We start from the raw sequence: 24,935 nt of genomic DNA on the forward strand, positions 1-24,935 counted from the left end.
CCAGGACTGTACAAAAAACCCAAAATGCAACAACAAAAAGTACCACCTCGACAAGTTACTCGGGGACGGGAGCGGGGGTTTCTCTTACGCCCCGCACCACAACACCCAACTGTCCCCTGAGAGCAGAGCACGAGATGCACAGCCCGGTGGCTCTGCGCGTCATCAGCCCCGACCATGCCCACGACTGCAAGACGCGTGTCAGAGGGGAGCCCTTGCACCCGGGGCGGCAGGGAAGCCAGCGCTCTTCCCAGTCCCGGCGCTGGGAGTTCTCTCAAGCCGCTACGAAAGAGAGCCGACAGCCGCGCTGTGGCCAAGCGGAGCGCGCTCCCGGCCGCGCCTGCCTTCGCGGGCACCTCGGCGGCGGCCCGGGCGCGCTGCTTGAGCGGCTTGGCGCGCCCCTGCCGCCCCGGTTCCGCCAGCCAGGCGGGCTGGAGGACTCCGTCTCCTCCCCCACAATGCACCGCGACAGGCAGCCTTTGAAAAAGCGGCGCGGCTCCTTCAAGATGGCGGAGTTGGATCAGCTGCCTGACGAGAGTGAGTAGCGACCCGCGGCGCCCCTCGCTCCGTCCCGCCGCTCGGCCCCTTCCTCCGCCGCCGCTCCTCAAAGGGCGGTCCCGGGGACGGGACCCTCCGCATGCTTCCCTTTCCCGGCCCTGAGCCGCCCAAGTTGCTCCGGCTGCCGCCGCCGGCGGCGCTCGCTACTGCTGCTGCTGCTTTTGCTGCTGCTGCTGTTGTTGTGGGAGCTGTGCGGGGCCGGAGCCACAGTCTCCTCCTCCCTCAGTGCCCGGCCTAGTGCAGCTCTCCCGTGGCCTCCCCTCCGCCCGCACCCCGGAGCTGCCCTCTTCGGGAGGCGGTGGCGGGGAGAGGCCAGCAGAGCAGGGCCGGAAGCCGCTGTTATATAACCTCCACTTCTCCTGTCGGGGGTGAGCCGCACCCTGCACCCCCAGTCTTGGTGCAGGCCGGGGCAGTGCCCGGGGAGGAAAGGGAGGCGTGGAAGCTTCCCTACGCCGGGCAGCGAGGTGTTGCGTGCAGGGCAGGTGGCTGCCACTGACATTGCACCTCTCCTGGAGAGGCAGTGGAAATAAAGGGTACAGCAACCACCACAGCGCAGTTGGGGAGGTCTCTGACCTGCCATGGGCATCCTGCCCCGGGGGTTTGACATGACACTAACCTTCGATGCTTTGGGGGTGGTTTAGGTGCTCACCCTTTTTCACTACGGAACGTCCTGCTGCTTAGGAAGATAGTTTCTTAACCAGGATAAATAAAGCGTTGTTTTTCACTCTCCTCTTGTCCATAGCAGCAGGATAGTGAAAGTGACAAAGGAGAGGTCCATATTGTTGTTTCTCTTGTGTATGTCAACTAGTAATTTAGCAACCTCTGAATTTGGAACCAAGGTAGTGGTAGCGCATTGTTTTGTGCAGTACTTTCTTCTGTGGGGTACACATACCCCTAAACATTTTGTGAATCTAAATTTGGCTGCATTGAGGGGCAGTATTTCAATATGAGTAGGGAAATGAGAGTACCCCTAAATATTTTTTTAAGAAAAAAAGCACTGGTTTTTTGGCTGGTCACTTGGCAGGGTTGAATATGCTTCCTAGAGTTGGCTTGCTATGTATGTTGCACCGTGGAAAATTGTGGCATGGTATGTTGAAAAGTTCCATGTATGTGGAGAAGGGGGCATTCAGGTTGTCCATGGAAGCAAAAACAAGTATATATCTTCATGAGGAAGCATTTTCGTTGAATCTGGCAGATGGAAGGCACAATGTTTCTCAGCTCAAAAGTGTAAAGCAACTTCACAGGTAAACTGCTCCAAGAGTTCTACTATAGGGTGGTGTGCCAATGTAAGCAAATAAAAAAAGAGTGAGTAAGCACTGGATATAGAAGACTGGTGGCTCAAATTATCAACATAAAAATAATGCATATCCTCTGATGCATTTATTATATGAAGGCTTGGGAACTGCCACAGAAATTCACCCTGAGACCGGCCAAGATTCACTTGACCTTTTATTGTGTTTATGTAAAAAAGTAATCAGAGTATTAACAGGAGGTGTTACATACTGTGGATGTCACTGTAAACTTCTTTCTAAGGAATAGGAACACTTGGGTGACCTCCATATAGTATTCTGTGTTGAATCGGTGGAAATTGATGTAGGTTTGCATGTATACATACACTGAAAATTTGTATATGAAAACAAGAAAATGAATACAAAACATGAAATCTTACTGCATATGGACTCATTTAGTAGTTATGCAGGTGGTGGCCAAAGATCTGTTCAAATGTGCGGGAAATAATGCAAGGCGATATACTGTACATAATATACACTCAAGTTCACAACTGTGTGGTGGTGCAAAAGTTGAAGCTTAAAGAAAAACAGTGAATTATATAAAATTGCATTTATGGACAAACTATCAATGACTTTGAAGTTTGTTGTGAATATAGGCTATAATATTGAATTGTATTTGTCTAATGTGCTATACAGTTGATTGAACAAAGAACTAAATCATTAGTATGTGGGAAAACTGTACAATATTAATAAAATTATTTTGAGTTATATTTGTACATTTGAAAGTAAGGAAGTTGGGTTATTTTGGTTACTGTTTACTATGATTGGTAAAACATACTCAATGTATTAGGTGATATCAAATGTTAGTCATTCTCAGTAGGTCCATTGGTTCCACATGACAAGGTGTAAGGGTCATTTTGAAAGGTATTTTCTAGTCTGATATGATTTGGGGCTATCATTTAAACTTACTCCTTTTCATAGGGTGAGACTAATGAGTGGGAATGCACCGTGTTTATATACAAGTGTTTTGTACTGGGAGATGCATATATGAAAATGACCTGTATGAGAATTCTTTAATGAGAACATGCAAGGCATTTGTTTGTATGTTTAATATTGAATCAGGTGCCTATCATTTGAACTAACACTAATCTATCTACATATTAACTTGCATGATCCAAAGTATAAACATGTGCATCAAGCAGAAGGCATCAACATCATGTCAGAGATGACCACTCGCTAAGGAATTGCACAGTGCATCTATATACCAAATATCTTGAGAAATTCACTCAAGCCAGATGTTAGAGGAAGGCAATTACAGCTTGTTGTCTACTCTGACATAGAAGAATTTTCCTCCCCACTCCAAGCATGATAATCAGAAAACTCAAGATACATCTTCATTAGCACATGCAACCACCTTCCAAACATCATGTCACTAACAAGGTATGAACATGTATTTAGATCATTGGCCTTCAACTGGCAGGCCAGGACCCACTACCAGGTTGCAGCTTGATTTAAGTTAGGTCACAACAGCAGCACTACCACCATTCAAATATATGGGGGAAATTAAGAACTGGGTTTGCAAATGCACGTTGGTCCTTGGTCTGAAAAAGTAGAAGACTACTGATTTAGATAACACAGTTATCTAAATAACTGTCGCTTGTCAACCTATTGCACAAATCTTTTGGCAGTATGGAATTGAACAACATAAAGCTTTATCTTTTGTTTTTTAAAAAAATGCAGGTTTCTGATCAGTAAACTGAAATTTTTTTTATAAGGACACATGGGTCCAGTCTAGATATCCCCCAAAGAGCATTCTGAAGGACACAGCCGCCTGGAGGAAGTAGTGTTGGTGCAGCCATGCTGATAAGTAGTTTGCGTGATGACTGCATTCACATGAATAATAACTGCTAAGTGCTACTCATAATCATTCAAGCCAGAAGTTCCTTCCTCTACAAAAGTTGCATCTGTTCGGATGTTCTGCATCAACATCTGAACAAAGCTGTCAATTCCCATTAGCCCAAGCCAAAAAAATGAAGCAAAATAGGTAAATTAAGCTACATAAACTAAACTTAATTGGCTCACTTGGGAGGAGTAGGGTGCTGAGATCGTCTTCTTATTCAATCATTTGTGGTGTAACAGCTTTCTATTAAATTTCCACATCCCACTCTCCACCAGCTTCACAAAGTGATAGGTAGGTAGGCTTTTTAGTTAGATAAACGTTTCTCAACCACTTTCATACCTTGACTCTAAAAACATTTATTTGCAGATAAGTCCCGTTCAAGTGTAATGGAACTTAACTTACCATCAAGAAAGTAGCCTAAGATCATAATCTGGTAGTGTGATTCAGTAGTGCTGGCAAATAATGACTGCTGTTCTAGTACAGTTCTTGCAGTATTGCATACTAATTGTTACTGCCTTCCTAACTGGTTTCATCTGGGTCTGTGCTAGACTGGTGTGTGGGCTATCTGCTCAGCATGCTTCTAGCTTACTGCTCTCGCTCTCTCTCGCTCTCTCTCTCTTTCTCTTCTGCTTGTGGTCTTTGAAAATACAGGTGTGTGATGTTGTATTGCATTATAACATCTGAGTCTTGGGACCTGTGGCTAATCTGTGAGAGTAAAACCAATATTTTATCGTTACTGTACAACATTGCACAGGGACAGAGGGAAAATCAATGTTGTCAGTAAGATTTTGCTTTGTGTCATCATCGCTTGCATCCACAGGGATCTTGACTCGGCTGTTATAGTAATGACTCTCAAGGGGTGTCCAAAGCACTATCTAGTCCTGTTGTGTTGGATGATTTTCAGTTGGTAAGGCTTGAGGATGTGGACAAGATATATGGATCGGTCAAGCAAGCCGCTTGAGCTCTTGCCTCTCTTGACTAATGTTAGCAGAGAGGGTACTGTGATGGGGGTGGTTCCTGCCTGCTTGAAAGAAGCCATTGGTAAGACCACTCCTTAAGAAGCCCTCTCTGGATTCAGAAAAATCTAAGTAATTACTGGCCAGTTGCCAATCTCCCCTTCTTGGGCAAGGTTCTTTAGGAGGTAGTCACAGATCAGAGCCAGATGCTCTTGGAAGAAACTGATTTTCTTGATCTGTTTCAATAGGGGTTTAGGCCTGGTTTTGGCACAGAAACTTCTTTGGTCGCCCTGTATGGTGATCTTTCTTGGGAGAGAAACAGGGGAAAATGTCCCTGTTAATCCTCCTCGACTTCTCAATGGCTTTTGATACCATAAACGATAGTATCCATCTGGAACAACTGTCAGAGTTGGGGGTGCATAGCACTGCTTTGCATTGGTTCCGGTCATACTTGGATGGCCATTTCCAGAGGGTGATGCTTGGGGAGTGTTCTTCTGCCCTGTGGAACCTTCAATGTGGGGTTCCTCAGGATTCAATTTTATCCCCTATCCTGTTTAACATCTACTTGAAGCCAATGAGTGGGAGCATTGACGTTTTGGAGTGCATTGTCAGCAATAAGCGGATTGCACACAGCTCTACTCCTTTACATCTGCAGGTATGGCAGTAGATGCGATGGACTATTGTATTGCCTCAGTAATGGACTGGATGAGAGCCAACAAACTGAAACTCAATCCAGATAAGACTGAAGCACTGTTAGTGGGTAGTTCCCTAGACTGGATGGATAGGAGATTGCCTGCTCCTAATGGGGTCACACTCCCTCTGAAAGAGTAGGTGCGTAGCTTGGGGGGAATCCCAGATCCTTTGCTGTCACTTGAGGCTCAAATGGCCTTGATGGCACAGGGTGCCTTCCATTAGCTTTGTCTTGTGGCCCAGCTGTGCCCCTAATCTGGACAAAGATAGCCTAACTTCTGTCTTCTGTTCTCTGGTAAATTAGATTACTGCAATGCGTTCTACATGGGGCTGCCTCTGAAAATGGTTTGGAAACTTCAGCTGATGTAGAATTTGGTGGCCAAGTTGCTCACCAGGGAAAGACGGTTTGAACATACTACACCAATCTTGGCCCAACTGCACTGGCTTTCAATTGGCTTCTGGGCCCAATTCAAAGGGCTGGTTTTGACTCGTAAAGCCTTAAATGGCTTACGACTGCAATACCTCAAGGATCGCCTCTCCTCATTTGAACCAACCCAGACCCTGTGATCATCATCTGAGCCCTTCTCCATGTGCCCTCTCCATGAAAGGACCAGAAGATAGCAATGCAAGAACAAGCCTTTTCTGTGGTGGTTTCGCATTTGTGGAATTCACTCACCAGAGAGGCTTGCCTGGTGCCTTCATTACATAACTTTAGATGCCAGGTGAAAACATTTCTCTATAACCAGGCCATTGCATGATTAAACATTTAATGGCCTTTTAAATGTATCTATGGGAAGGGAGGTTATTGGGAGTTTTTATGTATTATGTGTTCTCATTTTGCATTTTTGTGTTGTGAACTGTTCTGTGATCCTTGGATGAAGGGCAGTATATAAATGTAATAATTACTACTAATAATATTTGCCATTTTTTGCTTCTGGTGCCTATCTTCTCTACTCAGATTTGACACATGGGACACCTAAGACTGTATTTCTGTCCCACTGGAGCACACTGTCTTGAACTGCTACATTATAGTAGAGTCTGATAGGTTTGGGGTTTACTAATTTATCACAACTGTTTGCAAATTTTCTGTGGACCAGCATCCCACACACCTGGTCCTATTCTTTAGCTTTGCACAGGCAACCATAGCACTGGACTGTTGGAGGGTTTGTATGAATGCTTTTATTTTGTAAATTACAGCAACTTTGGCAACATAGCATTCCCCCCCCCCCAAAAAAAGCTGATGTGCATCTAGAAAAGTAGCAGTTTCTTTTACTATCCTGTAAATGTATCACTCGCTTCTTGTCCATAAAGGCAAGCAAATCAATGATGTTATCCATCAAAATAGGTTCTTACCTGGTAGAAATATTGCCATGTTCTGTTTTTGTGTGTATTTGGAGAACTGCTGTGGTGATGTAAAGCTTTTAAAGCATTTTCTTCTGGCAACTCACATGTCTACTGTAGTTAAGGAGACAGTGAGGAATGTCTCCTTTGTTATCACTGCTTTGCACGACATTTTCATACATACGTCTCCTAATACAGAATGTTTATATACTGCCAAAGCCTTCTTTTAGGAAGGAATAACCTTGACTGATTCTGTCATAACTATGGTTCATAACTACAGTACAGAATGACTGTAACACTTTGTGTTTTTGTCTTACATTTGGTGATATCCTCAGGCATGGCCAAACTTTGCCTTCCAGCTGTTTTGGGATTACAATTCCCAACATCCCTGACCACTGGTCCTGTTAGCTAGGGATGATGGGAGTTGTAGTCCCAAAACTGCTGGAGGGCAAAGTTTGGCCATGCCTGAGCTAAGTCATACTCATAGTAGACTTATCAAAAGCAATGGACTTAAATCCATTCAATGACCAACTTGTAAGTAAGACTAACATTGATTGTCACCCAGTAAGTTTAGAATATGTTTTATTCACCACAGTAAATAGGCTTGCCATATGTCAGGAAAATTCCTGACATGTCTTGGTTTTCGGGTGTAAAAATTGCTGAATTGGCAAAATGTCAGAGAAACCTCGAATGTATGGCAACACAGAGGGAAAAACAGCGGAAACAGCTCCCAAAGCTTTAAACCACTATTGGGGGGGGGGGAGAGATTTCCCCAAAAAAGCTCAACAATTTTGGTGGTGTTTTAAAATAGTAGCTGCAAATCTTGCTTTTCTGTGCGAAACAGAAAATCCTTACTTTCAAATCTACTGCAAATATTATACTTGTAACAATTTTATTAAGCTTATTCCCTGCTGTGTGTTTGTTTTCCTGGCCTACCACCTTGTCACAGATATAATAAAAACACTTTAAAAGAATGTGTATTATTTTACAGTTTTCTTACATGCTGAAGGTATAACAGGGATTGAGGTGATAATCAAAGAATGAATAACATTGCTTTCCCAGTTCTCACCTGTTGGTTGTCCTTCCTATGCTGTACATATGAACATATGAATTTTAGGGGAAATATTAGTAAAGATAAGACCTTACATCTTCACTAATATTTCCCCTTACAAATTATTCATCAGCACAATGTGAAATTTGTTACTCAGCTAGAAGTGAATATGAAGATCATGTCTTAGTTCATATCATAGAAAGCAGGTGAGAGGGATTAATGATGACAGAAATGGAATGTACATTGGAGGTTAAGGAGATACTAATGCACTTTCCTTTTGTATCCTCTTCTCTACCATGAAAAAATGTTCGCAATGCATAAATAAACTCATTATTTCAATCTAAAGTAAACAAGGTTTGAACCGTTTCAGGTCCCTAATGCAAATTGTTTATTAGGCCATTTTTACTGCTGGCAGCTGGTGCTGATGCTTACATATTGAAATTGTAGTAGTGAAATAATGGAACAAAGGGTTACCAGTTTAGCACATCTACCAACTTAGCTGCATGAACAGTGTATTACTGCTATGTTGCATGTTTTCATTTTTTGGCTTACTTTGACTTTATAGTTGAAGAGATTGTATTCATGCTCCTGGGATGAAACCACAAAATATGGTTTGCTGAATATCAGGAAGTTAGTAATTAGGGGATTAGCAAAGGGACCAGGGCAACGGAGCACAGTCCTTGTTTCTTTACCATCATACAATAATTTGACATTATATGTGTGAAATAACCCTAGCGTTAATGTGCTTCTGGGCTGTATCTAGTTGGTGTTCCTCCACCAAAAGAAAACTCTTTGATCCAGTGGGAACTTAAATTAGTAGTCGAGGAATTGGAGTGATTTTCAGAGATTTTCCCTTCAACCTAGGCCCGTTGGCTTTTACAAAGATGTCTGCAAATGTGACATGAAGACTGGCAACGTTAACCCCACCGTGTGGGAATCCCTTGCAGACAACCACAGTACCTGGAGACAACCAGTCAGGTTGTGTGTCCACAGCACTGACCAGAGGACGAATGACTGCTGCAAGGAGCACAGAGAGAAGAAATGCCATGGTGCGTCTGCAGCAACACATCCAATGCCTTCATCTGCCCCAGCTGCAACAAAACATGTCTATCCTGCATCAGTCTCTACAGCCACAGCAGGCACTGCAACCTTCCAACAGTTTGACTTCACCCCCAAAGGCACACACTCTCCATTGTCTCCCAAGACAGACAAATGCCAACCTCCTTCAACTCCATACCTGCTCAAATCTGCTATGGATCCTTCAGTACAGTATGGGAGATGGTGTGGAAACTGCAGGGGGAATTACCAAAGATCACATCAGTACTTATTCTGTTGATGGTAGGTTCTGCTGGATCAAAGAGCCTTCCTAAGTGGAGGGATATCAGTTGGACACAACTGGTATTTATACTTTATACTTTGAATTTGACTTAGCTGTCATAGCTACACTTCTCTGATGAATACTTTGTGAGCATGCTGAGGATGTTTTCACAGAGAATCCTGATCTTCCCAGAAGTACATATTCCCTGAATTAATACTTCCTTGGTTGGAAGCCGTAATAGCTGAACAGGCTGAAGCTTATTTACACTTGTAAGGCATTTCCCTATTAAGAAAGAAAAATAAATTAGCTATAAATGCTGAAAGAACTGTGAATCCACTGTCAGGAAATATTGTTCCCTTATTAGATTTTTTTACTTATTTCAGGTTCATCAGCAAAAGCTCTGGTTAGTTTGAAAGGTAGGACATACCATTTATTTTTAATTTGTTGTACTTGTGGAAGTAAAAGTTCAGTCATGGTGTGAATGAATATCTAAAGAGCACTTCATTCTTAAGTGGGAAGTCGGCTGCATTTTCAAAATAGAAAGATAACATAATTTTAAAAATTTAAACAGAGGTTTTTTACAATGTGGTTATATCTTTAATGTTAAGAATGGTAAACTTTTAAGTTTTCATTTGTACAGTAAAGGATTTTTAGAGAACATTATATTAATTTTACATAGGAATAATAATATTTATGATTTATAACTTAATACAGAGGGAAGTTTATCAAATACATGGAATGAAAAATTCAGTTCCTTGCAGAAAACACCCATTTGGAAAGGCAAGAATGCAGGAGCTGCTGTAGAAATGGTAAGGAGCAACATTGACCTATATTAGTAGTCTTCTTGTTTTCTTTCCTTTGGCCGTTAAATTTTTTAAGAATAAACATTTTTCCTGGTTTCGTAAGCGCAGAGTATCAGTATAAAATATGACATTACATGAGTACTGTAACAGTTCTACAAAAGGAAGCCAGCTGTTTAGGTAAATGTGCTTTCAGCTAAGTAAAATAAGCAAGGTGAGGGAAACTAGAGGCCACAAAAGTCTGTAACTGTGCTACATAGATCAAGAAAGATTATATTAAAGGAAGCATCTTCTGCTTGTTTATCATGGGTTTGCTGTATTGCAGGAAAGCGCGTTGTGAAACTTTTCAGTTGATTGAGTCAGATTTTTCTTTTTGCTCCAGCCCTTCAGAAGTTCAAAACGAAGTCGGTCCTTTTGTGAGGAAGAGGAAAGGCAAATGAATACACGATCACCCAAAAGAAACCAGAGAGTCGCAATGGTTCCCCAGGTATGTTAATCTGTAAAGTTTGTTGCATTCATTGATAGGTAAACTAAACCTTCTCAGTTTCCACTTTATTGCAAAAATCCAAACACATTTAAAAAGGAGAAATATAGTAGTCATGGGATACTTCAACTACTGCAATATCTGTTAGAACTCAAACTCTACCAAGAATGTAAGGTCCAACAAATTCCTCCATTGCCTCACTGACAAATGGAAGAAGCAACAAGGGGATCATCTCTCTTGGACCTGGTCCTCACCAACAGGGAGGAACTGATCGAAAAAATGAAAGTACCCGGAAGCTTGGGAGGAACTGATTATGTCCTCTTGGGTTTCATTATACACAAGCAATGAAAACTGAGTGTAGTTGAACATCCACTCTGAACTTTAAGAAGCCTGATTTCAAAAAACTTAAGGAACTACTGGGTGAGATTCCGTGGTCAGAAATACTCAAAGAGAAGGGAGTCCAGGTTGGATGGGAGTTTCTTAAAGGTGAAAGATTGAAGGGACAAAGGCAGATAATTCGAACAAGAAAGAAAAGTGGGCTGCACTTAAAGAAACCAGAGTGGCTGCATAAGGGGCTTACAGATGAACTGAGATTTATGAAGGGCATGTAAAAAATGGAAGAAATGAGAAATCAGGAAGAAAAGGGTATTCACGAGTAGCCAACAGTTGCAAGGAGAAGGTCAGGTGGGCCAAAGCTCAGAATGAACTCAAGTTTGCAACGTGGATTGGTTGCATTTCTATGCTGCTTTTCATTCAGATGAATCCCAAAGTGGCTTACAAACAAGAAATAACAATAACATAGTAGAGCTTAACAGAACACCACAAGTACGGCATAAAGGATATGAAATAATTAACAAATAATCAGTAAAACAGCTACAATCTATCAACAAAGCAGCAACTAAAAACTAAGACAAACGGTTCAGCTAGGACTTGAACCAATAGATTCAAGTTACAAGAAAGGTGATCCCAACTAAACATCAAGCAGAACCTTCTGACAGTTAAGAGCGGTTTTAGAGTGGACTTTCCTTCCTTGGAGGTTTTTAAGTGCACAGCACTGCCCTTAAGACTTGTCAAAGTTTCTTGGAGGCTTTTAAGCAGAGGTTGGGTGGCCATCTGTCATGTATGATCTATTTGAGATTCCTGCATTACAAGGGGCTGGACTAGATAACCCTCAGGGTCACTTCCCACTCTATAATTCTGTGGTTCTGTTCTTTTAGTATTTCTATTAGTAATCTCTGGTTGTTGTTGTTGTTTTTATTATTATCTAGAAGTTTACTGCAACAATGCCAACACCAGACAAAAAGGCATCACAGAAGATCGGTTTGCGGCTACGTAACTTACTCAAACTTCCTAAAGCACACAAATGGTGTATTTACGAGTGGTTCTACTCAAATATAGATAAGTATGTATGACTTTTCATTTGTTAGTTTTAGATTACAATCCTATGCAGACATGGAAGCAAGTACCATTTACCTCAAAGGTGCTTTCTTCTGTGTAGGCATGTATGAGATAGCATTGTAAAGCAATATACTGGAATTACGCTATTTGTATTTTCATATGGCTGCGTCATAGCTGTGCAGTGAAACTTGTGGTTGTTTTTTTAAAGCAAAATGGGGCAAAAATGGTTTTGTCAGATTTTAATACAGTTACAAGAATTAAATATTGCTCATCAGTTTCTCTGCAAAATGTTTTGCAATAGCAAGTTTTTTAAAGAGATAAGAAAATAATTGCTATATTCTTGCTAAGATATACCTTGGCCTGGTTCTTATCATCATTTTTGCCTACCATATATTGGTGACAACTTATAGCAATATTTCTAATGTTACAAAGCTTATTACTTTAATTTCTGAATAGTACAGTTGCTGGAGTCATAAGAGTAATAATGACTTTCATGGTTCTGTAAACTATATTATGCAAGGCAGAGTTTTAATAAATAGGAAAAATAAATAGGAAAAATGCCTTGTTCATTTCTAAATTGACTGCATTAGCTTCAAAATATTTTTCAGTTATAACATTTTAATTTTCAGTTATAACATGTTATAACATTTCAGTTATAACATTTTCCCTGTAAAATGAAGAAATTAATATTAAGCCCAAGTTGACAAATGACTATAATTTAAACATTTAGGAAGCAAAATTCTCTAGTCTTAGGTATATGGAGGTAAAATTGTGTTAGCATGTCATAATACATTTTCTGAATGTACTTGAAAATATAATGACAGAATACCAATTGTTTTTAATAGGCCACTCTTTGAAGGTGATAATGATTTCTGCGTTTGCCTGAAAGAATCTTTTCCCAATCTGAAAACTAGAAAATTAACAAGAGTTGAATGGGGAAAGATCAGACGGTTAATGGGGAAGCCACGAAGGTAAAACATTAGCTTGAAAGATTGAAGGCTCTTTAGCTGTAGAGTTTTTGCGGGGAGTTGGTGGTGGTGGTTTTTGTTGAAGGGTTTCCTGGATGATTCATTTTTAAAAGTTGGTGCTTAATGGGTAATTTTAAGAATGTAGGATATGTTGCATAATCGTAATTGAGTATGTAGCCAAATTTCAGCCTGATGATGAATGCAAAGCATTTGAGGAGTACAACTTAGCATATATAAGGACATAAGAAGAGCCTACTGGACCAGGCCACTGGCCCCTCTAGTCCAGCATCCTATTCTCAAAGTGCCCCACCCCTCCCCATACTGGACTGGGAGAGCATAACCATGTTAAGTATCTTGGCAGCTTTCAATGCTGTGGACCATGACATCCTTATGCATAGGGCTGAGAAATGGGAACACAGTGTTTCCATTCATACCTAGAAGCTTGATTCCAGAAGATACCACTGGAAAACTACTTATTGGTTTCTTGACATTTATGTTATGGGGTTGTGTAGGGTTCTGTATTGCTCTCCATTTTTAAACATCTACTTGAAACCACTGAGTAAGGTAATTCTGATTTTCAGAATAGGTTCTGTCTCTTATGTTCATCTGATTCTGGTATCAGGATGAGTAATGGACTGAATGAAGACCAGTAAAGCTTTATAAGAAAGCATAAATAACAGACAACCAGTACAGATGCTAAAGGTTTAGACCATTTTCCCTAGCTTCTTTAGGATGTGTTTATTATTATTATTATTATTATTATTATTATTATTATTATTATTTATTATTATTATGAGCCTGGGGTTGATAAACTGTTTAAGGATAGCCCCACAAATCAAATAGCTCCTGCTGACTTGAGGAAGAAAGCCGCAACAAAGGAACAGGGTCTGTTTGACATATATGGCATTCAGAAAGAATTTCAGCCATGGGCAAGGCAAGGCAAAAAAACAAAACAAAACAAACACATTACCATGGGATAACTGTTTCTTATGACTATAGCACACTTCTTTCTTCTTGCAGTTGTTCTAAGACAACTATAATAGTACTTTACAGCTCTAATGGTTAGAAACCTTTTTAGGAATTCAAATCTAGATACCTTGGGCTGCAGTTTTATGTACACATAATCTGGGAGAAATCCCCATTGAATGCAGTGGACTTACATAAACATGCATAAGATTGCACTGTTGATAGCCAAATTGTATGCATTCATCCTCATAACCACTGTCTGTACAGATGTCAGTTAGCTATTACTGCTTTCTCTTCAGTGCATAGTTGGTTTTGGCAAGCTTCAGTTTTGCAAAGAAAGGATAAACATATTGTATCTAACTGCATTTATTACCGACAGCCATCGTTTCTGTGTGTCAGTTTTTAGACATAGGGATAAACTATTATTTTCAGCACATGCAGATTTCAGTTATCAAATTCTCCTGCAGGGGACCTTTCCAGTCTGTGTACCACTTGCTTTCTGTTGTGCTGATTTCCCCCCTCAATGTAAAAAGTGTATAAAAAGCAGTCAGTTTTATCCAACGAAGTCCTGTTAAGTGTAAGACTTCCACTTGCACATTGGAACTTACCCCCCCCCCATCAGTGAAATCTGCACCAGAGGGCTGAGGGAGGAAATTCCCATTGCAGAAGTGGATGTCTTCGTGTGACTGTTGGTTGCAACCCGATCTATCATACTTTTCAAGGATAAAGCTATAAGATGCTTGAATAAATGAACACAAAGTAAATAAATTACAATTGTTTTGCAGATGCTCTTCTGCATTCTTTGAAGAGGAAAGGTCCGCATTAAAACAGAAACGGCAAAAAATTAGACTTTTGCAACAGCGGAAGGTGGCAGATATATCCCAGTTTAAAGATCTTCCAGAAGAAATTCCGTTGCCACTAGTTATAGGAACAAAAGTTACAGGTACCTTTTCCCCATCTCTAAATTACACTACTGTTTTAATCGGTGTTGAATTCTGAAGATGTAGTTTAACTTGAAGTTATTTAAAGGAGTGACGCTTTTACATCTCCACCGCTAGTACTGCACCATCTGTAAACAGGATTACCTTCCCTAGGTTTGGCATTTCAAATGACCCAGGTAGTTATAAGATACATGGCATACTCTTGCAAAACTTCTCTAGTCTTTGACAGGACCACGTACTTAAATCAAGGGCTAGCTTCCATAATTCCTTTTAACCCACCCTGTCACTTCCATGACTGTTGTCTGCCACTATTTTCTTTAACTCATTGTGATGATACAGTGGTACCCCGCAAGACGAATGCCTCGCAAGATGAAAAACTCGCTAGACGAAAGGGTTTTTCGGTTTTGCGTTGCTTCACTAGACAAATTTCCCTATGGGCTTGCTTCACAAGACGAAAACGTCTTGCGCTTTTTTTTTAAAGCCGCTTGAAGAGGCGCAGTTGCGACGGACCGTGCTTCGCAAGACGAAAAACATCGCAAGACGAAAAGACTCGCGGAACGAATTATTTTCGTCTTGCGAGGCACCACTGTATTACATCATCGGGAGTTTTCTGCCTACTGGTTCCATTAGTCTTTCTACCAGCCATCTAGAATGGGCTGTCCCAGCCTTGTCCAGAATTATAGAACAATAAGAATGCAGCTTTGTTTTAAATGCCCACCATTTGGGGTTTTAGTTTCACTTGTTTCCTGCCATGTTTATAATAAGGGCTTTGTATTCTCTGATTCCTCACAAGCACATAATTCTGCTTCCTCGCAATCTAATCTTCCATTTTGAAAAATGCAGGCTTCTAGCCTCCATAGCTATGTGAAGATAGGCTTTTACATTAGGCAAGCAATGCCTAGTGAAATCTTAGAAGCCAGAAAGGATTCTCTGGGATAGGGACAGGGGTCACGGTCCTACACCTGCCTTTTCCTCTTCCATTTAGAAAATCAGACTAAATTGTGCAAAATAAGAAAATATATGAGATTAAAACTTAATTTGCAATACTATACTAGCCACAGAATTCTGCTTTCCTGGTACAGAATTTGTTGAGGCAGAACTCTTGATTCCGTCATTAAATAGTAGCTTCTATCATTAAATAGTCGCCTTACTGTACCCATAGCTTTGGGGGACAGATGTCTTGTTCTTCGCAGGAGATAGTGTTATGAGATGCTATATGCCTGAGCCACCCTCCTAATTCCTGGATCCAGCATAGATTCAGTTGTTGGAATAGTCAGCCTGGTAATAGCCTGTTAAGTATGGGTCATTAAGGAAACAAAGGAAATGACTCTGTGCCACGGGGTGGGCCTTTCTCCCTCAACTATCTGTTAATTAGAAGGACAAAAGACCAGAGTTGAGTGATGTGAGCTAGAAACTGGATGCAACTGCTTCAGGCTGGAAAGGCAGAGGAAGCCACACCTGATTTCTGTGGCATGCATCAATATTTTGCTCTGATTAAGACTGGGGTTGTTTTTTATTTTAGCACGGTTACGTGGTGCTCATGATGGACTCTTCACTGGACAGATAGATGCTGTTGACACTCTTAATGCTACTTACAGAGTAACCTTTGAGAGGTCAGGGCTTGGAACGCATACAATCCCAGATTATGAAGTTCTCGTAAGTAATATCTACTTTTTTAAAAAAAGTCTGCAAGCATGTGAATTCTTTTCTCCCAGATGAATGCCATAAATTTATTTTACAAGACAATTCAAGAATAAAAGGCATATAGTATTTTTGTCAACTTTATTAATATATCTAAAATACATTTTCTTTTTCAAGATATTACTCTTAATCGTAGTGAATGCTGCTTAACTTTTCTTCCTCTTTCTAACTTAAAGAGTAATGAACCTCATGAAACCATGCCAATTGCTGCCTTTGGACAAAAACAGCGACCTTCTAGATTCTTTATGACTCCTCCTCGGTTACATTACACACCTTCCCTCCAGTCACCAATTACAGTAAGTATCTTAAAGTGAATTTTTTTATTCATTCAGTAATTTGCTGCATTTTAAACCATCTGAAGCAAATTAAAGTATCATTTCAATAAATTCTATAGTTAACTAATACATAAGAATGAATGAAATAAAATGCTTAAGGCAACTTTCTTTGTTGCATAGGACAGTGATCCTTTACTAGGACAGTCTTCTTGGAAGAACAAATTTTCAGGCTCAGATAGTGAGACATTAGGTGGTTTTCCAGTAGAATTCCTTATCCAAGTGGTGAGTGTAAATTCCTTTTCTTTCAGTTTTATCTGTACTGATTTTGAGCATCTCCAAAAGTAAAAATCGGTTTAATTACTTTGTACATGGCTGTCAAACATCTACAATGACGTTCCCTAAATCTTTGAAAGCCAGATTATATCGTCTGTACATTTAATTTGTATCTTGGTCGTCTGATTTATATCCACAACAATAGTTTGCTAAGTTTTTACTTTATAATGTATTTTACAATCCACTGATCTTATATTTATTCTGATATGCTTTCTCTGTTTTCTGCAGACCAGACTATCAAAGATTCTTATGATCAAGAAGGAACACATCAAGCAATTAAGGGAGATGAACACAGAAGCAGAAAAATTGGTAAATATATATGTATACTTGTTTCAGCTGTCTTGTAAAGGTTACACAGGGCTTAAGGAGTTTTAAAGGTGTATGCTTCTTGTTTAACTAAGTTCAAACAAAGGAAGATCTGTAACAGAATTTGGATTGAAGGCCCCATGCCCCATCCCCCTGAGCCTCCAAGCCTCAGTTTGAAGGTTTTAACTCTCAGATCTAGTTAAGAGTAGGAGAGTACTTGAAAATAATTTGTTCTTAGTAGCAGCTTTTCTAAGTATTGACATAAAGAAAGAACTACGGTATATATTTCTAAGATGTTCTTTTGTGGCTATCTTTTATTATTGTTTATTCAATTCCTATACCATCCTTCATCTGAGGATCACAGGGTGGTTTACGATAAAAACATACATAATATAATAACAAACAAAAGAAATACTCTTTCCCCACCCCAATTTAAAAAGCCATAGAATGTTTAATTGGCTAAGGGCCTGAGCAAAGAGGGAGTGTTTCCATCTGGTTCCTAAAAAGACATCATGAAGGTGCCAAGCGAGCCTCCCTGAGGAAGAGCATTCAACAAACACAGAGCGACCTTATATTTGCTGTCACAGTTCAAATAAAAAATTGTAGCAAGTCCTGGTAGGAATCTTTCTCCATTTAAAACACCTTACAACACAACCCTATGCATGCTTACTCAAAATTACGATAAATCCCACTGAGAACTGACAGGTAATTGTTTGTAGGAGTTCAGCAGCACTAAATCTGAACTCAACCCAGGCTATCTTGGACATGCATCAGTTAAATGGGCATACAGTTGCTGCCCTGGACTTCCATAGGGGGAAGGGTGTAATAAAATAAGTAAAATGTAATACAGTTCAGAAAATATCTGCACCAGAAATTCAAATTTATTTGCAGGAATTGATTTTGAAAGGACCCTCTGTTTGTTTGTTGATTAAATCTTCATAGGAAATTTAAATACATTTTCACACTTTCCTTAAGGTGGCTAGGTAATGCAGCAAGCATTTTTAAGAAGCCCTCATATCAAAACTATTTCAAAACCAAATTGTTTTGAAATCTTGCTTTAATTGTGCAAGAAATAAACAAGTTATTGCTTTGTGCACTTAATTCTTTTCTTTCTCTTTTCTTTGCACAGAAATCCTACTCAATGCCTATTGGCATTGAATTTCAGAGAAGATACGCAACTATTGTCTTAGATCTTGAACAGCTGAACAAGGATCTAAACAAAGTTTTACATAAAGTTCAACAGTATTGTTATGAGGTAAAATGCTGCTATTCTATCTTTCCCAAATAGAGGATTATAGCCATTGGAAGAACCCATAGCAGCCTCAGAAACTGATATAGTTCAGTTGTAAAGCATCATTTCTGCATGAAGAGTGTCCCTGGTTCAATTCCTGGCATTTCTGGGGAAGACTGTGAATATCTCCTGTTTTGAATTTTGGAAAGCTGCCGCAGCATGACTGCAAAAGGATAAGTGTGTCTCTGAGCACATGCAGAATTCATTTCACCATGTCCTCTGCCAACATCTGCAACTAGAACTTATCTCTCATTACTGAAAATTAGTGTTACGTTGCACAGGGCTAAATAGTTAAGGCACCATATTAGTAACACAATATCACTACTGAAAAAGGAATGGAAGCTAAAGAAATATAAACCAAACATAAGCCCTACTCTTGAGGCCAAGTGAAGAGAGTGCATGTGGGCATGAGCAGAGTGCCCTTCTCACTACACAAATACCTACCTAGTATAATGCAATCACTGTCTAGGTAACTAGTGTTGTTATTGCATTTATATCTCCTCTTTTCTCCAAGTTCCGCAAGGTGACATATACACTTCCCTCCTCCATTTTATTGTCACATCAACCCTGTGAGGTATGTTAAACTGAGAGATAGTGACTGGCCCAAGATAACCCACTGGGTGTCATGGCTGAGTAGTGATTTGAACCCTGGTCTCCCAGGTCTAAGTCCCACACTGACCACTACACTACGCTGCCATGACTTGCAGGCATAGGGAACTGTTCTCTTTCATATTAGTAATTAAGGCATTGTTTCGCACAGTGCCACTCTCCAGTGGGTAGACCAGGGGTTGTCAACTGGTTCCCTACCACCCGCTAGTGGGCGTTTCAGGATTCTAGGTGGGCGGTAGGGGGTTCTACGGCACAAGCTGAATCCTCCTTCCATCAAGCACTGCTGGGCGGTAAGGAAATTTTACCATCAAGAAAGATGCATTAGTGGGCGGTAGGTATAAAAAGGTTGACTACCCCTGGGGTAGACGGTGTTAGAAACTGAGATATGAAAGCTAGGAGGTAAATGGGACCTTAAACCTTGGTTATGGGTGCAACAACGGAATGTCTAGGCACGCTCTTTTATAACAAGAATACAAAGCTGAAAATGAATGAACTGCAGCTAAAATCTTATGTTCAATTTTCACATGGTCTAGTCGTCCCCCTGCCCACCCCCCTAATATTCTTAAGAGGGTCTCTTCAACTGTGGCAGTTTTAATCTGAAATATTAGGCACAGTACTGCGCCCAGAGCTCAGAAACTGCTCACACTAATGAAATTCCCTGTCGCAAAATGCGCTTAGAACAATGGGAGTTTCAAATACTACAGGCCTTATGCACTCCACCATCTGTAATATTTTATGAAAAAAGAATGGAGGGGGGATTAATATGGTAATAATTGAATCACTTCTGCCTGGATATCTGTTGGTATATGATTCTAAAGATTTCATTACTTTCTCTAGCAAAAGGAGGCCACTGCAAAGAAAGAGAGCAGTATTGGCGCACTCAGCGAAAGCCTTACATTTGCAGAGGTCTTTAGTAGAAACCTTGAGAGAGAGAAAACCAAAACTCACAAACAGTCCAATGAGGATTGAGCATGTTCAGTAACCACAGAATACTGAGTGTCAATTGGGGGAATAGAACACGGAATCATAGAAGAGGAGGGCATGGTCATATGAAACTAAGGACATTTCTTGCTGCAGCATTTACTTTTTGCAGTTCCCATTTCTGTGTGTGTGTGTGTGTGTGTGTGTGAGAGAGAGAGAGAGAGAGAGAGAGAGAGAGAGAGAGAGAGAGACTCTTCCAATTCACCTTGACTGATATTCCTTCAACTGTTTAGAAGCCTCTTCACATATTTGCTACATAACTGAATGAAATACTTAACTGATATACACATGCAAGAGAATGAGGTAGTAAGTCTCTGATATGGTAGAATGGACAGTAGCAACTGAAATTGCAGGTGAAGGGTGCTATTTAATTGCTTCCCCACAAATAAAAAGCTAGTATATCAGGAAGAGAGCTCTTATTCCAGCCCACTCTATGCTAGTTTTCTGCTTGAAGGAATTTTTAAAGTGTAGGGGTCATTAAAAATTGCATCCCATATCTGCAGTCTGAAGCGTTGGACACTATTCTATTAGTTTTATACACTACCATTTTCTGCTACTGTTCCTAATGGAGTGGTGGTGTTTTTAAAATGTTCAATTGCAAAACTTGTTCAGTCAGATACTGTTACATTAGATAGCATAACCTCTCAGTTTTAAACAGAATATAAGTCAGCAATAATGTTAGAATATAGAACCTGGATGAACTCTTGGCAGATGAAATCTAATTTGATCTATGTTCATTTTATCTCCCAGCTTGCCCCAGATCAGGGTCTACAGCCTGCAGACCATCCCACAGATCTGAGACGGAGATGTGAAGAAGAAGCTCAGGAAATTGTCAGACAGTCAAATACATCAACAACAGGACAGCCGTGTGTTCAGAATGAAAACCTGACAGATTTGATTGCTAGGCTTACAGCAATATTACTGCAGATTAAGGTAAATGGTACTGAGAGAATGAAAATGCATACTGTAATATGCTCACTCCACCTGTCCTTGTCCCCGATGCTGAAACAGTAATGCTGGCCTCAGAAAAGTGTGGAAGTCTGCTACCCTTAATAACTAGCTTCCCCCATACATACCACCCCAGCAATTTTCAGAGAGGGACTTGGCTTGTCATTACATTTCCTTCTCAGAACCTAGTCTGTAGTGCTCCCTTACTGTTTATGCACCCTCTGAGGACCTCATCAATGTCCACTAACCTCCTTCAGTCTCCCACCCCACACAAGCAGGATGCACAAGGTGGCAGAGCAGTTTCCACAGTTTTTGGATTTTGTAAACAGCTGTAACATGTATTATCTCCTGAACCCCTAATTTTTTAAATTTCTTTTCTTCTAGTGTCTAGCAGAAGGAGGCGATCTAAACTCCTTTGAGTTTAAGTCTTTAACAGATTCATTAAACGACATCAAAAATTCCATAGATTCCACCAACATCAGGTAATATCTTGTAGTGTTTTATTTATTGGTGTGCTTATTTATATTTATACACCTGCCTTTTAAAGGGGGGGGGCAGAGCCCAGGGTAGCTTATAATACAAGCTTTCTGTAACACAACATTATAACAATAATTAGAAAAAAATAATTTAAAACAGCAGCAAGAGTTTAAAAACATTTATATCCCCAAAGCCAGGACAGATTAAAAAAAAAGTCCTGAACACACTCAATGTTGGGCGCGGTGAGATCTCACTGAAGCAGGGGCAGTAGAATACGTTGGAGGGGGGTGTATACTGAAAGACTGTAATACATTCAGTATGTTGAACATTTCAGAGATGCTGACAAACGAAAACTTTTTCTTTCTTTAGTTGTTTTCAAAATAACGTTGAGATCCACGTTGCACACATCCAGAGTGGCCTCAGCCAGATGGGAAATCTCCATGCCTTTGCTGCAAATAACACCAACAGAGACTGAAAGAAACGTTCACCTTCGTCCAAGTGTACAGAATGTAGTTATGAAAAAGCCTTCTTATATAAGCTTCACCAAATATCCTAACTGCTAGAAGAAATAGGAAAAGAGGATATTTTGAGATCCATTGTACTGCTTCTGAAGAAACCAGCATAAAATTACCAGCATTGCTATAGACTTCATCACTTGCTATGCACATGCAGTATCTTGTTTAACAGCTAACCTTTAGTTATAAAAGTACATAGGTATGTTGTTTTTGAACTGAAAGTTATACAGACATGTTTTCTTATAATGTGAAGCAAGAATACTTTTCTTTTAAATTTATTTGCAACTATTCTGTCAACTATTGAGAGCTGTTTTGAAGAAGGAAGTGACACAGAGGTTGCATAGCAATCTCTTCTTGAAAGCCGAGTACTTCTGTCTCACTGCCTTTTGATTTTAGTTTCTGAAGAGTGCTGTGATTGGTAAAAAGCAGTGTGTATTCCTGTTCTCGCGAAGTGGCAGCAGGATATGCAAAGGAATGGGAGTGGGTAGGTAGCTATTGTACACTTGTGGATACTGGGAATCCCTGTAAATCAGTTAATACCGTTTGAATGTCTTTATTTATCATAACTTATAAAAGTAATCTAATGAAGGAGTAGAAAAGGACTGCTGAATTCCCAGAAATTGATATGACTTGCTTTTCCCCCTCCATAATGGGCAAAGTGTTCTAGTTAAGGTATTTCACACAAATAACTGGTAATATTTTTCCATTGATTTGTTGCACAAACTTAAACTAGATACCTGCTTATCAAGCAATTAACAGAGTTCATGATGCAGTTGGATAGCCAGTCCCCTGAACTGCCTAAATAAAAATAAAAAGCAAAGATCTGAGGAGACACAGAAGTATCAATCTTGTAAAAAGGGTGTATTGAGTTGTTTATTTAGAATAGACTTGTAAAGCTTCAGTGTAATAAATTGTTTCCAGATTTGAATTTTTAGATAGCTGTAGCAATGTTTTGATTCTTTCATGCCTCATAAAATGAGGTCTTTTGTATGTTAATGTAAAAAGAAAATGTAAACAATTATTTTCAATTTAAAATTTTGTATAGTTTTAAAAATGCTTCTGTATTCTGTGTGTGTATTTGTGCTGCTTCAAAACTTAACTGCAGAGTCTATATTTAGCAAAACCTGTTCTTTTAAGAAATGCATAAATCTTTTATTCTCATTGAGTTATGTAAGTTGTAATGTTTTACTAAAATTGCGAAACATGAGCATTAGGCCTGAAATAGTTTTAAAACGTTTAGTTAATATATTTTCAGAAATTCATTTTTGCCTGGTGATTTGGAAGGTGTGTGCACAGGTGGTGGAGAATGTTTAGATGGACTTTGAACTTCATCCAATTTGGGAGTGGGGGGTGAAAGACTCCCCGGTGTATTTTTCACTGCAATTTATATATTTATTTCATAGAATGTATATGCTGCTAGATTGCAAAACAGCAGCAACCACATAGTAGACCTAGTACAATGTCCCCAATTTCAGTCAGTTACCACATAACATTTTCATTATGGAAACAAAACCATTGGTGTCATAAAATAACCATAAAATTGAATTTTGTTATGGGGGGGGTGTTTGCCTGAGCCAATGTTAGTGGACAGAACAGTAGTAAAACGCCTCTTCATTTTTTCATAGACAATGGGGTCAGGAAAAGATCAATGTGTATGTGGTTTCTTTCCAAGGTTCAGCTCCTCTCACAAAGAGGAACAATTTGTATTTTTGTACAATCCTATGGAAATCCTAGGACCTGACTCCTTATTTGGTTGTGAAATAACCACTTTGATTTTATAGGATTTGTGCTTTTAATCTTTATTTTCTACTATAACTGCTGCTGTCAAGAGGTCTATGTTGTGTGTATTTCTCAAAGGTACCTCTGTATACTGAGTCATATTCACAATAGAATTTCTTCACTGTGTCTTTCTCCCAAGTCAACTCCAGGCAAACCAAGCTAACATAACCACCACCAGTGGTGCTATTAACTGGAATTGGTTTGATCTGCTTAAATCAGCATTCACTAACCCGGTGCCCTTGTTTTAGACTACAACTCCCATCATCCTCAGCCAGCCTCTGCATCCCCTTTTAACAGTGACAGCCTGGAACAACCCCTTTGTTTTTCAGTTTTACAACACTAAAGGACTAAATGACTTGGGGGCAGGGGGGGAAAGTAGTAAGAATTTAAAGTGTACAAGCTGGACAGAATTATTTTATTATTTATCTTAAATATTTATAAACCACACTTTCATATAAAATATCACCAGCCTAAAATCACAGTATTACAAGAAAAATATCCAACACATCAAGTTTGAAAGACCTGTCTGAATATACGGTAGTTTTTACAATATTTTTGAAAAGCAAGCAAGGACAAATCATGCCAAAGCTCCCTTGAGGGGGATGACCTGCCACTCTGAAGTCCCAACCCCTGCTAAACCTCTGAAGCATCTAGGTCCACCCAATTTGCCCCATCAGAAGGTCTTAGTGACTGAAGCAGAACACAAGGAATCAGATACTCCTTAAAGTACGTTGGTCCCCAGTTGGTTTGGGATCTATGAAGTAACACTTGAACCAGGCCCAGTAGCAAATTATTAAGCGAGCAAGTTAAGCCATCCTGTCACCCAGCAAAGTCAGCTCAGTGTATTCTGAAAGCTTGGAACCCTAAGAAGTGGTGGCAGGCTCCATCTTGTGAGGTGACTACATGCTGCAACTTGCAATCTCTGGAGCAGGCGGAAATTGCACAGGGGGGGAGGGGCGCAATTCTGGGCATTGGGCCTCCACACCTTGCCCCTCTTCTTTGCCCAGCAGATTTTTTTGTCCAGAGTCTTGTGGCAATTTCAAAATGCACACCTTTACTGTGGGCAGTATCGTAGCCCATGAAGTCAATCCATCTCTCCATTAACACCCCTCTGGATCTTGAA

General features: G+C 40.1%; 1 protein-coding gene across 3 annotated transcripts; it reads left to right on the top strand.

Annotated features, from left to right (window-relative positions):
- Nucleotides 1-398: 398 nt before the first annotated feature.
- On the top strand, nucleotides 399-23,295 carry LIN9 (lin-9 DREAM MuvB core complex component). 3 transcript variants are annotated; one of them, XM_081186952.1, is made up of 15 exons: nucleotides 399-534; nucleotides 9,424-9,456; nucleotides 9,755-9,849; nucleotides 10,223-10,327; nucleotides 11,593-11,726; nucleotides 12,568-12,693; nucleotides 14,442-14,599; nucleotides 16,120-16,253; nucleotides 16,475-16,594; nucleotides 16,754-16,855; nucleotides 17,135-17,215; nucleotides 18,342-18,467; nucleotides 20,844-21,026; nucleotides 21,426-21,523; nucleotides 21,888-23,295. In XM_081186952.1, exons 1-15 carry the CDS (start codon nucleotides 456-458, stop codon nucleotides 21,991-21,993), a joined length of 1,680 nt encoding a protein of 559 aa, XP_081043078.1. In that variant the 5' UTR covers nucleotides 399-455; the 3' UTR covers nucleotides 21,994-23,295. The 3 variants fall into 3 exon arrangements, with proteins under 3 accessions (XP_081043078.1, XP_081043079.1, XP_081043080.1); XM_081186953.1 differs by lacking the exon at nucleotides 399-534 and adding an exon at nucleotides 1,751-1,799; XM_081186954.1 differs by lacking the exon at nucleotides 399-534 and adding an exon at nucleotides 3,603-3,828.
- The last annotated feature ends 1,640 nt before the right edge of the window (nucleotides 23,296-24,935 follow it).

Source organism: Podarcis bocagei, assembly GCF_964188305.1.
Source record: "Podarcis bocagei genome assembly, chromosome: 3".
Lineage (NCBI taxonomy): Eukaryota > Metazoa > Chordata > Lepidosauria > Squamata > Lacertidae > Podarcis > Podarcis bocagei.

Bases quoted from the DNA above. Each gene is read 5' to 3' on its own strand.
- LIN9 (XM_081186952.1), top strand. From the start codon at position 456: ATGCACCGCGACAGGCAGCCTTTGAAAAAGCGGCGCGGCTCCTTCAAG. The intron at 9,457-9,754 runs GTAGGACATACC...AACTTAATACAG, and splicing joins AGCTCTGGTTAGTTTGAAAG to AGGGAAGTTTATCAAATACA. The intron at 17,216-18,341 runs GTAAATATATAT...TTCTTTGCACAG, and splicing joins ACACAGAAGCAGAAAAATTG to AAATCCTACTCAATGCCTAT.